The 15,362-nt window shown below is 51.9% G+C and overlaps 1 protein-coding gene across 25 annotated transcripts in view; it reads left to right on the top strand.

The window, feature by feature from the left end:
* Positions 1–15,362, top strand: part of EXD3 (exonuclease 3'-5' domain containing 3) — a 119,565-nt gene that overhangs the window by 91,107 nt on the left and 13,096 nt on the right. For all 25 annotated transcript variants that reach the window (XM_054500300.2, XM_054500299.2, XM_054500293.2 and 22 more), the window contains 2 exons: positions 10,488–10,541; positions 10,775–10,906. In XM_054500300.2, coding sequence (XP_054356275.1) covers positions 10,488–10,541; positions 10,775–10,906 — 186 coding nt within the window. The remainder of the gene's footprint in view (positions 1–10,487; positions 10,542–10,774; positions 10,907–15,362) is intronic.

Genomic DNA, 15,362 nt, shown 5'->3' with positions numbered 1-15,362 from the left:
ATACTCAGTAGTGGGACTGCTGGAGCACATGGTAGATCTGCTTTTAGTTCTTTGAGAAATCTCCATGCTGTTTTCATAGATGTTGTGCTAATTTATTTATTTATTTATTTATTTATTTATTTTGAGATGAAGTCTAGCTCTATTGCCAGGCTGGAGTGCAATGGCGCGATCTTGGCTCACTGCAACCTCTGCCTCCTGGGTTCAAGTGATTCTTCTGCCTCAGCCTCCTGGGTAGCTGGTACTACAGGCACCTGCCACCACACCTGGCTAATTTTTTGTATTTTTAGCAGAGACCAGGTTTCACCATGTTGGGCAGGCTGGTCTTGAACTCCTGACCTCATGATCCGCCCACCTTGGCCTCCCAAAGTGCTTGGATTACAGGCATGAGCCACCATGCCTGGTCTTTTTTACATTTTAATAATGTCTATTCTGGCTAGGGCAAGGTGGTATCTCATTGTGGTTTTAATTTGCATTTCCCTGATGATTTGTGATGTTGAGTGCTTTTTCACGTTTGCTGTGTATCTGTATATCTTCTTTTGAGAAATGTCTATTCATGTGTCATTTGCCCACTTTTTGATGGGATTCTTTGTTTTTTTTCTTGCGTATTTGTTTGAGTTCCTTATAGATTCTTGATATTGCCTCTTCGTTAGATGCATAGTTTGCAAATATTTTCTTCCATTCTGTGGGGTGTTTGTTTTTATTTTGTTTTTTTGTTTTCCTTTTGAGACAGAGTCTCACTCTGTCGCCCAGGCTGGAGTGCAGTGGTGCGATCTCTGCTCACTGCAACCTCTACCTCCCGGATTCAAGCAATTCTCCTGCCTCAGCCTCCCAAGTAGCTGGGACTACAGGTGCCTGCCACTACGCCTGGCTAATTTTTTGTACTTTTAGTAGAGACGGGGTTTCATCGTGTTAGCCAGGATGGTCTCGATCTCCTGACCTCGTGATCTGCCCGCCTCGGCCTCCCAAAGTGCTGGGATTACAGGCATGAGCCACCGGCCTTGTGGGCTGTTTGTTTTCTCTGATGATTATTTCTTTTGCTGTGCAGAAGCTTTTTAGTTGAATTAGGTCGCATTTATTTATTTTTATTTTTGTTGCATTTGCTTTTGTGGTTCTAGTCAAAATTGTTTGCTTAAGCCAATGTGCAGAGGAGCTTTCCTAGATTTCCTTCTAGAATGTTTATGGTTCGAGTCTTAGATCTAAGTCTTTCATCCATCTTGAGTTGGGTTTTGTATATGGTGAGAGAGATGGATCCAGTTTCATTCTCCTCCATGTGGCTAGCCAGTTTTCCCAGCACCACTTATTAGATAGGGTGTCTTTTTCTCCAATGTATGTTTATTTATACTTTGTCAAAGATCAGTTGATTGTAAGTATTTGGCTTTATTTCTGGATTCTCTATTCCATCCCATTGGTCTATGTATCTACTTTTATACCAGTACTGTGCTGTTTTGGTAACTATACTGTATTAGTCCCTTCTCACATTGCTATAAAGGAATACCTGAGGCCGGGTGCAGTGGCTCACGCCTGTAATCCCAGGACTTTGAGAGGCAGAGGCAGGCGGATTACCTGAGGTCGGGCGTTCGAGACCAGCCCGGCCAACATGGTGAAACCCCATCTCCACTAAAATACAAAAAATTAGCCAGGCATGGTGGTGTGTGCCTGTAGTCCCAGCTACTCGGGAGACTGAGGCAGGGGAATCGCTTGAACCCAGGAGGTAGAGATTGCAGTGAGCCGAGATCACGCCACTGCACTCCAGCCTGGCGACAGAGCGAGACTCCATCTCAAAAAAAAAAAAATTTGCTGGGCTTGGTGGTTGGCACCTGTAGTCCCAGCTACTCGGGAGGCTGAGGCAGGAGAATCACTTGAACCTGGGAGGCGGAGGTTGCAGTGAGTGGAGATCACATCACTGCACTGTACTCCAGCCTGGGTGACAGAGTGAGACTCTGTCTCAAAAAAAAAAAAAAAAAGAAAAGAAATACCTGGGACTGGGTAACTTATAAGAAAAGAAGTTCAATTGGCTTATGGTTCTGGAGGCTGTACAGGAACCATATCACTGGCATCTGCTTCTGGGGAGCCTCTGGAAATGTCTAGTCCTGGCAGAAGGCAAAGCAGGAGCTTGCATGTCACATGGTGAAGGCAGGAGCGAGAGAGAAAGAGGGGACACGCTACGCACTTTTAAACGACCAGGCAAGGACAGGACCAAGGGGGACGGTGCTAAACCACTCCTGAGAAATCCTCCCCCATGATCGAGTCGCCTCCCTCCAGGCCAGGCCCCACCTCCAACACCGGGGCTTGCATTTCAGGATGAGATTTGGGTGGGGACACATTCAAATTATACCACAGAGCCTTGTAGTGTAGTGTCAGCCAGTGTTCTCTAGAGGGACAGAACTGATAGGATAGATGTGCATACGAAAGGAAGTTTATTAAGGAGAGTTGACTCACAGAATCACAAGGTGAAGTCTCACCCAGGCCGTCTGCAAGCTGAGGAGCCAGGAAGCCAGAGGTGGATCCATCCGAGTCCCAAAACCTCAAAAGCAGGGAAGCCGGCAGTGCAGCCTTCAGTCTGCTGGCCAAAGGCCCGAGAGCCCCTGGCAAACCACTGGTGTACGTGTAAGAGTCCAAAAGCTGAGGAATTTGGAGTCTGATGTTCGAGGATAAGAAGCATCCAGCACGGGAGAAAGATGGGGCTGGAAGCCTCAGCAAGTCCACTCTCCCATCTTCTCCTGCGTGCTTTATCCTAGCCATACTGGCAGCTGATGAGATGGTGCCCACTGAGGGTGGGTCTGCCTCTCCCAGTCCACGGACTCAAATGTGAATCCCCTTTGGCAACACCCCCACAGACACATCCAGGATTAATACTTTGCATCATTCAATCCAGTTGACACTCAATATAAACCTTCACAAGTATAATTTGAAGTTGGGTAATGTGATGCCTCCAGATTTGTTTTTTGTTTTTTGACAGACAGAGTCTCAGTCTGTTGCCAGGCTGGAGTGCAGTGGCATAATCTTGGCTCACTGGAACCTCCGCCTCCTGGGTTCAAGGGATTCCCCTGCCTCAGCCTCCCGAGTAGCTGGGACTACAGGCGCCTGCCACCATGCCCGGTAATTTTTTGTATTTTAGTAGAGATGGGGTTTCACCATGTCGGCCAGGCTGGTCTCGATCTCCTGACCTTGTGATCCACCCGCCTCGGCCTCCCAAAGTGCTGGGATTACAGGCGTGAGCCACTTCACCTGGCCTAGATTTGTTCTTTTTCCTTAGGACTGCTTTGGCTATTCAGGCTCTTTTTTGGTTCCATACAGATTTTAGGATTGTTTTTTCTAATTCTGTGAAAAACGATGTTGGTATTTTGATAGGAATTGCACTGAATCTGTAGATTGCTTTGGGCAGTTTGGTTATTTCACAATATCGATTCCTCCAATTCATGAGCATGGGATGTATTTCCATTTGTTTACATCATTCATGATTTCTTTCAGCAGTATTTTGTAGTTCTCCTTGTAGAGTCTTTCACCTCCTTGGTTAAGTACATTCCTAGGTTTGTTGTGTGTGTGTGTGTGTGTTGTCGTTGCGCAGATATTGTAAAAAGGATTGAGTTCTTTTTTCACTTTTTTATTTTTTTATTTTTATTTTTTGAGACAGAGTCTCACCCTGTCGCCCAGGCTGGAGTGCAGTGGTGCCATCTCAGCTCACTGCAACCTCCACCTCCTGGGTTCAAGCAATTCTCCTGCCTCAGCCTCCGAGGTAGCTGGGATTACAGGTGCGCACCACCACACCTGGCTAATTTTTGTATTTTTAGTAGAGACAGGGTTTCACCATGTTATCCAGGCTGGTCTCAAACTCCTGACCTCAAGTGAGCCACCCGCCTGGGCCTCCCAAAGTGCTGGGATTACAGGTGTGAGCCACTATGCCGGGCCTGAGTTCTTGGTTTCCTTCTCAGCTTGGTCGTTGTGCTACTGATTTGTGCACATTTATTTTGTAACCTGAGACTTTACTGAATTCATTTGTCAAATCAAGGAGTCTTTTGGAGGAGCCTTTAGGGTTTTCGAGGTATACAGTCCTAACATTGGCAAAGATAGTTTGACTTCCTGTTTTACCATTTGGATGCCGTCTCTTTCTTTGTCTTTCCTGATAGTTCTGGTCAGGACTTTGAGTACTATGTTGGGTGGGAGGGTGAGGGTGGGAGGGTGAGAGGGCACCCTTGTCCTGTTCCAGTTCTCAGGGGGACTATTTCCACTTTTCCCCATTTAGTATGATGTTGGCTGCGGGTTTGTCATATATGGCTTTTATTATTTTGAGGTATGTTCCTTCCAAGCCTAGTTGGTTGAGGATTTTTATCATAAAACAATGCTAGATTTTGTCAAATGCTTTTTATGCATCTATTGAGATGATCTTGTAGTTTTTGTTTTTAATTCTGTTTGTGTGATGAATCGAACTTACTGACTGGCACATGTTGAACCCCCTGAATCCCTGGGATGAAACTCACTAGGTCATGGTGAATTATTGCTTTAATGTGCTGTTGGATTCCGTTTGCAGGGTCAACTTGTCTTTCTTACCTTACCTGCTGTCATCTTCCAGAATGTTAACACGATGCTGTCTTTCTTAATTCTGCAAATTAGACATTATCATGTTTGTTTTATGGTCTTGACGTCTTTTAGTGTTGATGATGTGTGGACCGTTTGTTGCATGGCAGACCTTCCTCTGGGAAATGACAAACTCCTTCTTGTTAATGAATTTTCCTTGTTCTTTAATTGGGGCCATTTTTCCTTTCTAAAAAGCTCTGTTTCCTCTTTCTTGAAAGAGAGTGTTGCTGGGTTTATGCTTGTAGCTCCCCAGAACTTTGAAAACCCTCCGCTACCTTTTGGCTCCATTGTTGCCCTCGAGAAGTCTGCCATCAGTCCTGTGTAGCTCCTGTGTAGCCCCGTGTAGCCCTGTGTATTTCCTTTGTAGCCCTGTGTAGCCCCGTGTAGCTCCTGTGTAGCCCCATGTAGCTCCTGTGTAGCCCCGTGTAGCTCCTCTGTAGCCCCACTGTAGTCCCTCTGTGGCCCCTCTGTAGTTCCCATGTAGCCCCCATGTAGTTCCTGTGTAGCCTCGTGTGGCCCTGTGTAGTTCCTGTATAACTAGTCTGTTTCTTCCCTTTGACCCCTGTTTTGTTTGTTTTTTTTCCCATATATTTACTTTATTTACCAGTTGTGTTTGTTTTTACTTTTGTTTTTATTCATCATATAGGTGTATATTAGTTTTTACTCATCATATGGGTGTATATTAGTTGTTTTACTCATCATATGGGTGCATATTAGTTGTTTTTACTCATCATATGGGTGTATATTCGTTGTTTTACTCATCATGTGGGTGTATATTACCTGTTTTTACTCATCATGTGGGTGTATATTAGTTGTTTTTACTCATCATATGGGTGCATATTAGTTGTTTTTACTCATCATATGGGTGTATATTCGTTGTTTTTACTCATCATATGGGTGTATATTCGTTGTTTTTACTCATCCTATGGGTGTATATTAGTTGTTTTACTCATCATATGGGTGTATATTAGTTGTTTTTACTCATCATATGGGTGTATATTAGTTGTTTTACTCATCATATGGGTGCATATTAGTTGTTTTTACTCATCATATGGGTGTATATTCGTTGTTTTTACTCATCATATGGGTGTATATTAGTTGTTTTACTCATCATATAGGTGTATATTCGTTGTTTTTACTCATCATATAGGTGTATATTAGTTGCTTTTACTCATCATATAGGTGTATATTAGTTGTTTTTAGTCATCATATGGTTGTATATTAATTGGTTTTACTCATCATACTGGTGGATATTCGTTGTTTTTACCCATCATGTGGGTGTATATTGGTTGTTTTTACTCATCATGTGGGTGTGTATTCGTTGTTTTTACTCATCATATGGGTGTATATTAGTTTTTTACTCATCATATGGGTGTATATTAGTTGTTTTTACTCATCATACTGGTGTATATTCGTTGTTTTTACTCATCATGTGGGTGCATATTTGTTGTTTTTACTCATCATGTGGGTGTATATTGGTTGTTTTTACTCATCATGTGGGTGTATATTCGTTGTTTTTACTCGTCATGTGGGTGGATATTAGTTGTTTTTACTCATCATGTGGGTGGATATTGGTTGTTTTTCCTCATCATGTGGGTGGATATTAGTTGTTTTTACTCATCATGTGGGTGTATATTAGTTGTTTTTACTCATCATATGGGTGTATATTAGTTTTTTACTCATCATATGGGTGTATATTAGTTGTTTTTACTCATCATATAGGTGTATATTAGTTGTTTTACTCATCATATGAGTGTATATTAGTTTTTTACTCATCATATGGGTGTATATTAGTTGTTTTTACTCATCATATGGGTGTATATTAGTTGTTTTGCTCATCATATGGGTGTATATTAGTTGTTTTTACTCATCTTATGGGTGTATATTAGTTGTTTTACTCATCATATGAGTGTATATTAGTTTTTTACTCATCATATGGGTATATATTGGTTGTTTTTACTCATCATATGGGTGTATATTTGTTATCACCACGAAGTAACTACTTTCTGTGTTCCTTTTTTTCTTCCTTTTTGGTGGTAAAACATATACATAACACGAAATTGACCATTTTAACCTTTTGTAAGTGTACAATTCAGTGGCATTAGCACATTCACTATATCACATATCCATCACCACCACCCCTTTCCAGAACTTGGTATCATCCCAAAGACTCCATACCAGCCGGGCGTGGTGGCTCACACCTGTAATCCCAGCACTTTGGGAGGCCGAGGCGGGCAGATCATGAGGTCAGGAGATCGAGACCATCCTGGCTAACATGGTGAAACCCTGTCTCTATTAAAAATACAAAATATCAGCGGGGTGTGGTGGTGCGCGCCTGTAGTCCCAGCTACTCAGGAGGCTGAGGCAGGAGAATGGCATGAACCCAGGAGGCGGAACTTGCAGTGAGCCAAGATCGTGCCACTGCACTCCAGCCTGGGCGACAGAGCAAGACTCTGTCTCAAAAAAAAAAAAAAAAAAGACTCCGTACCAATAGTTATCTCCCCTCCCCTCCTTCTAGCCCTGGTGGCCACTGTTCCACTTTCTGCCTCTATGAATTGACCTGTTCTAGGTACCTCGCAGACGTGGAATCATATAGTATCTGCCTGTTTGTGTCTGGCATCTTCCACTCGGCGTGTCGTAAGGGTTTATCTACGACGTAGCCTGTGTCAGAACGTCCTTCCTTTTTTTTTTTTTTTTTTGAGGCAGAGTCTCACTCTGTGGCCCAGGCTGGAGTGCAGTGGCACGATCTCGGCTCACCGCAAGCTCCGCCTCCCGGGTTCACGTCATTCTCCTGCCTCAGCCTCCCGAGTAGCTGGGACTATAGGCGCCCGCCACCACGCCCGGCTGATTTTTTTGTATTTTTAGTAGAGACGGGGTTTCACCGTGTTAGCCAGGATGGTCTCGATCTCCTGACCTTGTGATCCACCTGCCTCAGCCCCCCAAAGTGCTGGGATTACAGGCGTGAGCCACCGCGCCCGACCTGAATGTCCTTCCTTTCTGAGGCTGGATGACGTTCCGTCATTCTGTTGCAGGACGGACCCCGTTGTGTTTCCATTTGTCTGGATGGGCCCCTGGGTTGCCTCTCTCTTGTGGTTATTCTGAATGTGGCTGCTACAAACACTGATGTATGAGGATGTGCTTGAGTTCCTGCTTTCAGTTCTTTTGCATATACAGCTAAAGGTGAAACTGCTGAATCCTCTACTGACTCTGTGTTTAACTTCTTGAGGAACCGTCACACTGTTTTCCACAGCAGCCACACCATTTACCTTCCCGCCAGTGACGCATGAGAGTTCAGTTTATCCACATCCCACCAACATTTATTTCCCTTTTTTTTTTTTTATAGAAGCCACCCTAATGGATGTGATGTCTCACTGTGGTTTTTATTCACATTTCGCTAATGACGAATGATGTTGAGCATCTTTCATGTGCTTAATGGCCACGCGTATATCTTTGAAAAAGTGTCTATTTCAGTTCTTTGCCAACTTTTTTTTTCTTTTTGAGATAAGGTCTCACTTTGTTACCCAGGCTGGAGTGCAGTGGCACGATCACAGCTCACGGCAGCCTCAGCCTCCCAGGCTCAGGTCATCCTCCCGCCTCAGCCTCCCAAAGTATTGGGATTGCAGGCGTGAGCCGCTGTGCTCTGCCCTTCAATTTTTAAACTGGATTATTTGTTTTTCTGTTGTTGAATTATAGGGTTCCTCCTATACTCTATATATCAACCCCTCATCAGATACGTGATTTGCAAATACCAACGTCTCCACCCTGAGGTGTTTTATTCCTCCAGAATGTCCTACGTGTACATTTCACTGTAATGAGGGTCCAGTCACTCCAGTGTTTCTTTTGCTGCCTTTGCTGCGGTGTCATATCGAAGAAATCCTGGCCAAATACAGCGCCAGGAAGTGTTCCCCTGTGTCTTCTTCTAAGAGTCTTTTTTTTTTTTTTGGAGACGGGGTCTCACTTTGTAGCCCAGGCTGGAGTCTGGTGGTGCAAACACGGCCCACTGCAGCCTTGACCTCCCGGCTCAGGTGATCATCCCACGTCGACCTCTTAAGTAGCTGGGACTACAGACACGCCTGGCTAGGTTTTTTATTTTTTGCAGAGATGGGGTTTTGCTATGTTGCCCAGGCTGGTCTAGGACTCCTGGACTCAAGCTATCTACCCATCGCAGCCTCCCAAAGTGCTGGGATTACAGGCACGAGCCACCTTGCCCAGCCTCTTCTAAGAGTTTTATATTATTAGCTCTGATGTTTTTGAGTTGGTCTTGCACTCTTAAAGATAACTAATGATTTGGCCGGGTGTGGTGGTTCACACCTGTAATCCCAGCACTTTAGCAAGCCAAGGCAGACAGATCACCTGAGGTCAGGAGTTTGAGACCAGCCTGGCCACCATGGAGAAACCCTGTCTCTACTAAAAATACAAAAATTAGCTGGGTGTGCTGGTGCATGCCTGTAGTCCCAGCTACTTGGGAGGCTGAGGCACGAGAATTGCTTGAACCCGGGAGGCGGAGCTTGCAGCGAGCCGAGATTGTGCCACTGCACTCCAGCCTGGGCGACAGAGTGAGACTCCATCTCAAAAAAAAAAAAGTTAACTAATGATTTTAAGGAACCATTCTGAATGCATAGAAAGGTGTCCTGTGTCCTCCTCCGCACCTGTTCCCTGGCTGGCACGTTGCCTCCCTGTGATGTAGGAGCCCCGCTGGCTCCTGAGTCCTCAGATGTGACACTTGGCTCTTCACCGTTGCTTTCTGCAGGGTCTAGATGCTCCGGCCTCATTGTCTGCATTTCTACCTTAGATCTGGAATCAGTCATTTCTTCAAAAAGCTCGGGTTCCTTTTAGTGTAAAATGTATGTAGAAACCAGTTTTGGGTACAGGGCACTCCCAGCGATGGGATTGGGTCTTATCTCTAGGCCTTTGCAATGGACTGTGCAGAAATACACTTTTAAAAATATATATAACATACATCAGAAATTCATACTGAAGCTTTCTATTCAGATCTGGAGTTTTCTTGTAAGCTTAATATCCTTAATTTTGGCAGGGCACGGTGGCTCACGCCTGTAATCTCAGCACTTTGGGAGGCCGAGGCGGGCGGATCACGAGGTCAGGAGATCAAGACCATCCTGGCTAACACAGTGAAACCCCGTCTCTACTAAAAATAGAAAAAATTAGCCAGGCGCGGTGGCTGGCACCTGTAGTCCCAGCTACTCGGGAGGCTGAGGCAGGAGAATGGTGTGAACCCAGGAGGCAGAGCTTGCAGTGAGCCAAGACAGCGCCACTGCACTCCCGCCTGGGCAACAGAGCGAGACTCCATCTAAAACAAACAAAACAAAACAAAACAAACAAACAAAATATATATATAATATATCCTTAATTTTAATTTTGTATCTCCTTTGTCAGCTGAAAACTCTCATACTCACAAAATCAGCAAAATGATCCATCGGTTTTATGCCACAGTTCATACAAAGCTTTGGAAGAGCCACGTCGACACTGTCACCCAGAGCATCGTCAGTGCAGGGTTTTCTTCATTTTTGATGTGTAGTTGGCTCCTTATGAGCTAGGGGCAAGTTACTGTGTTTTCAAATCTCTACAGAGTCTCTTGGAATACCTCTGTGTATGTTTTATGTATTTCATTTTCTTCTGCTTTTGAGGGATGGCTTTTTAAATTCAATTTTGTTTGTAATTATGAAAAAAAAAAGTTTGTGTGGTGCTAAGATTAAATCTATACAATGAGGCGACACCCAGGACCCGGCAGAGGGCTCCTCACCACCCAGACCCCAGGCAGAGGCCACCCTGGAGGACAAAAGGGGCCTGGGGCAGGGCCAGGATCCGGGGAGCTAGGGGGCGGTGAGCAGAGGCGACCCAGTCCAGGAGAACAGAGCTGCCCCCCTTACGTGCTGGTCGCCCCTCCCACACAGGTTGCCAGGCAGGAGGGGAGGATCATCCTGACGTCGGGGCAGCCATTCCACAAGGTGAGTGTCCCACAGATGAGCTCAGTGGGCCTGAGCCCCATCTTCCCAAGCCCCCAGCCCCTCGGCCACCCCCACCTCAGGGTCAGCTTGATGTGGGGCTGACCCCCAGTGCCTCTGCCGTACCCCTGGTGGGCCGAGAGAAGGCTCCTGCCCCATGCTGGCAGAGGCAGGCTGGGCCTGGGCAGGTGCTGGGCTCTGCACTGCCCCTCAGTAGCCGAGCCGTGTTTTTGCAGCTCCGGGCCCAGGTCGGGGCTGGGCGCTGCCTCTCGGTTGACTGCTCCCTGAAGGCCCACCAGCAGGCCAAGGCTGTGCTCAAGCATTTCAACGTGCGCGTCACCCACGCAGACATCTTCAGCCGCTGCCAGGTGGGTCCTGCGCACCCCGTCCTACCTGGGGCTGGCACAAGATCTGGAGCTACGGGGGTGTCCAGGGAGGTGCGCCCCACCCTGGATAGTGGTGGACGGCAGAGGCACCTGCCACGCCCTCTGCTCTGCTCACGGGAGCCATGAAAAGGAGCAACCCTCTTGCTCCCACCCCCACCCAGACACCCACATGCCTTGGGGGGCTGCTGCGGTCCCGAGTGGAGTGTCAGCAGAGCATCCCTCCTGGGTCCGGGGTGAGGCGTCGGCAGAGCATCCCTCGTGGGTCCGGGGTGAGGTGTCGGCAGAGCATCCCTGGTCCGAGGTGAGACGTCGGCAGAGCATCCCTCGTGGGTCCGGGGTGAGGCGTCGGCAGAGCATCCCTCGTGGGTCCGGGATGAGGCATCGGCAGAGTATCCCTCGTGGGTCCGGGGTGAGGCGTCGGCAGAGCATCCCTCCTGGGTCCGGGGTGAGGGGTCAGCAGAGCATCCCTCCTGGGTCCGGGGTGAGGCGTCGGCAGAGCATCCCTCGTGGGTCCGGGGTGAGGTGTCGGCAGAGCATCCCTCGTGGGTCTGGGGTGAGGTGTCGGCAGAGCATCCCTCGTGGGTCCGGGGTGGGGCGTCGGCAGGGCATCCCTCGTGGGTCCAGGGTGAGGTGTTGGCAGAGCATCCCTCGTGGGTCTGGGGTGAGGTGTCGGCAGAGCATCCCTGGTCCGGGGTGAGGCGTCGGCAGAGCATCCCTCGTGGGTCTGGGGTGAGGTGTCGGCAGAGCATCCCTGGTCCGGGGTGAGGCGTCGGCAGAGCATCCCTCGTGGGTCTGGGGTGAGGTGTCGGCAGAGCATCCCTGGTCCGGGGTGAGGCGTCGGCAGAGCATCCCTCGTGGGTCCGGGGTGGGGCGTCGGCAGAGCATCCCTGGTCCGGGGTGAGGCGTCGGCAGAGCATCCCTCATGGGTCCGGGGTGGGGCGTCGGCAGAGCATCCCTCGTGGGTCCGGGGTGGGGCGTCGGCAGAGCATCCCTCGTGGGTCTGGGGTGAGGTGTCGGCAGAGCATCCCTGGTCCGAGGTGAGGCGTCGGCAGAGCATCCCTCGTGGGTCCGGGGTGAGGTGTCGGCAGAGCATCCCTCGTGGGTCCGGGGTGGGGCGTCGGCAGAGCATCCCTCGTGGGTCCGGGGTGGGGCGTCGGCAGAGCATCCCTCGTGGGTCCGGGATGAGGCGTCGGCAGAGCATCCCTCGTGGGTCCGGGGTGAGGCGTCGGCAGAGCATCCCTCGTGGGTCCGGGGTGAGGCGTCGGCAGAGCATCCCTCGTGGGTCCGGGGTGAGGCGTCGGCAGAGCATCCCTCGTGGGTCCGGGGTGAGGCGTCGGCAGAGCATCCCTCGTGGGTCCGGGGTGGGGCGTCGGCAGAGCATCCCTCGTGGGTCCGGGGTGGGGCGTCGGCAGAGCATCCCTCGTGGGTCCGGGGTGGGGCGTCGGCAGAGCATCCCTCGTGGGTCCGGGGTGGGGCGTCGGCAGAGCATCCCTCGTGGGTCCGGGGTGGGGCGTCGGCAGAGCATCCCTCGTGGGTCCGGGATGAGGCGTCGGCAGAGCATCCCTCGTGGGTCCGGGGTGAGGCGTCGGCAGAGCATCCCTCCTGGGTCCGGGGTGAGGCGTCGGCAGAGCATCCCTCGTGGGTCCGGGGTGAGGCGTCGGCAGAGCATCCCTCGTGGGTCCGGGGTGGGGCGTCGGCAAGGCATCCCTCGTGGGTCCGGGGTGAGGCGTCGGCAGGGCATCCCTCGTGGGTCCGGAGTGAGGTGTCGGCAGGGCATCCCTCGTGGGTCCGGGGTGGGGCGTCGGCAGAGCATCCCTCGTGGGTCTGGGGTGAGGTGTCGGCAGAGCATCCCTGGTCCGGGGTGAGGTGTCGGCAGAGCATCCCTGGTCCGGGGTGAGGCGTCCGGGGTGGGGCGTCGGCAGGGCATCCCTCGTGGGTCCGGGGTGAGGTGTCGGCAGAGCATCCCTGGTCCGGGGTGAGGCGTCGGCAGAGCATCCCTCGTGGGTCTGGGGTGAGGTGTCGGCAGAGCATCCCTGGTCCGGGGTGAGGTGTCGGCAGAGCATCCCTCATGGGTCCGGGGTGGGGCGTCGGCAGAGCATCCCTCGTGGGTCTGGGTTGAGGCGTCAGCAGAGCATCCCTAGTGCAGGCCGGCATGGCCACGGGGACAGCTCCAATCAGGCATTGGTTCGGATTTGGGGAATTCTCTCTGGCTCCCATGGGGCTTCTGGAAGGAATCGAGGGAAATTGTGGAAGTCCCTTCAGGCTGGGTGGGTCCCACTTTCCAAAGCAACACGCAGGACAGCCTGCGTCTGCTTGGTGACGTCTAGCAAGGTCTGGGCAACAGAACCCCTGAGTGGGAACTGCCGCACCCCGGTGGAGATCCATAGAGGAGGCTGGTGGGGGCACCAAAGCCCAACTCACCTCTCTCCCTCCTCTCCTGTCCCCAGTGGGGGACTGGGCTGAGCCACCTGCCCAGGGCTGCACTGTCCAAGCTTGCCATGCCCCACACCGACTGGCTTGAGCCCACTGGGCACCTGGACATGGCCAGGCTGGGGGGAGTTGGTGCCGCCTTTTGCCCCTCCACGCCAGGCGCCGGGGTCTCCGTGGGTGACACGGGAGCAAGGGGGACCGTGGGCTGTGCTGGCTCTCGGCAGCTCCTGGTGGAGGTACGGGCTGCTTCCAGAATGTTCCGGAGTTAGGGCTACGTCAATATTCCGCCTGGAGCAGCAGGTCGGGTCTGCTCCACCAAGCCCAGTTTTGTTTCCTAGGGTTTTTTAGGGGGGACAGAGTCTCACTCCATCACCCAGGCTGGAGTGTAGTGATGTAATCTCAGCTCACTGCAGCCTCCACCTCCCAGGTTCAAGCGATTCTCCCACCTCAGTCTCCTGAGTAGCTGGGATTACAGGTGCCCACCACCACGGGCGGCTAATTTTTGTATTTTTAGTAGAGACAGGGTTTCACCATGTTGGTCAGGCTGGTCTTGAACTCCTGACCTCAGGTGATCCTCCTGCCTTGGCCTCCCAAAGTGCTGGGAAGACAGGCGTGAGTAATCCCAGCCTCCCAACCCCAATTTTGGGGGAAGTTTTGGAACCCCTCATGGAGGGAGATCCCCTCATGGAGGCCACTGTCAGGGTCCCTGCTGGCGCCTGGGCTGGGCAGGGAGGGGCCCTGAGCTCAGCTCCACCCCATGGTCCTCAGGGGCACCCACCTGGCTGAGCAGAAACAGATGCGGGCCTAGGCCTTCTGCTACCGCCCTTCTGCCCCCACAGCCTCAGGCTGGGCCTGGCGGGGATTGAAGCAGGAAGGAAAGAGGGAAAGCTCCGGCTCGGATCCGCAGCCAGCCAGGCACCTGAACACACAGGCCCCTGGATCCGCAGCCAGCCAGGCACCTGAACACACAGGCCCCTGGACCTCCCACTGCCCCTGGCCTGGGGGTGCAGTCTGACCCTCTGACCCCACTGCCCTGTGGGGACCGCAGTCTCTGCCTCAGGTGGCAAGGAAGTGTGCTCCAGGGGCCTCTCCTGCAGCCTTGGGCTCCAGGGGCGGCAGGAACCGCGTCCGCTGCCTCTCTTTGTCTGTGCTCAGGCCGGCAAGCGCTGTAAAGACCCCAGGATGTCCGGGACGCCTGGGGAGGCATGTTAATGAGCTGTTCAGAATCGGCTGCTGCATTTTCTTGAGAAAACAGGAAGTTGGGTAGCTGGGAGGAAACCCCTGCTGGAGCCCTGGGCAGCCGGGTGCTGGGGAGCGCCCCTGAGGACCCAGGCCAGGCACGGAGGGGCCGCCAAGCCCTGCATGGAGAAGGGTGTCCAGGGTGTGAGGCAGAAGGGCGGACTTTGGCCTGGCTAAGTGGATGGGATGGGGGTGGCGGGGGTTGAGCAGTGGGGGCCGCCCTGACCCATGTCCGCCCTGCCCCTTTGCTGGCTACTGGCAGCTCCAGGCTGCTGATGCCACTCTGCCACCCACACCCTGCAACCCCCAGGCTACCCCTGCTGTGGTAAGCAGGAGCGCCAGGCCCAGGGGGGCTGCAGGTAGAGCAGGCCTGGGGGGGGCTAAGGCCAGAGCTGCACCCCCATCGGGAGCCAGCAAGTGTCCAGGCTGGAGACGGCAGCGCCAGCCGTCCAGGACCAAGGCAGTGAGGGAAGGAGCATCTGCGTCTGACAGACTGCAAACAGCCGGTGGGGAATTTGGCCTGGAGGGTACCCTGAGCCCTGGCTGCAGCCCCAGGCAGCGACCTGCCACCTGTGCCAGCCCCTCCGTGTGGGGCCAGGACGTGGGGAAGGGGCAGGTGGGCTGCCTTGGCCCCACGGACTGCCCGGCCAGGGGCCTTGCGGACACATGCGTCTCTCTGTGTGCATATCCCACAGATGCTGGGTGGTGCGCGGTGAGGAGAGAACCATGCGTTCCCCCTGCCCGCCCCGGCCTGGGAGCAGAGCACATG

This window comes from Pongo pygmaeus, chromosome 13 (assembly GCF_028885625.2).
Source record: "Pongo pygmaeus isolate AG05252 chromosome 13, NHGRI_mPonPyg2-v2.0_pri, whole genome shotgun sequence".
NCBI lineage: Eukaryota > Metazoa > Chordata > Mammalia > Primates > Hominidae > Pongo > Pongo pygmaeus.
This window is presented reverse-complemented; position numbering and strand designations above follow the sequence as displayed.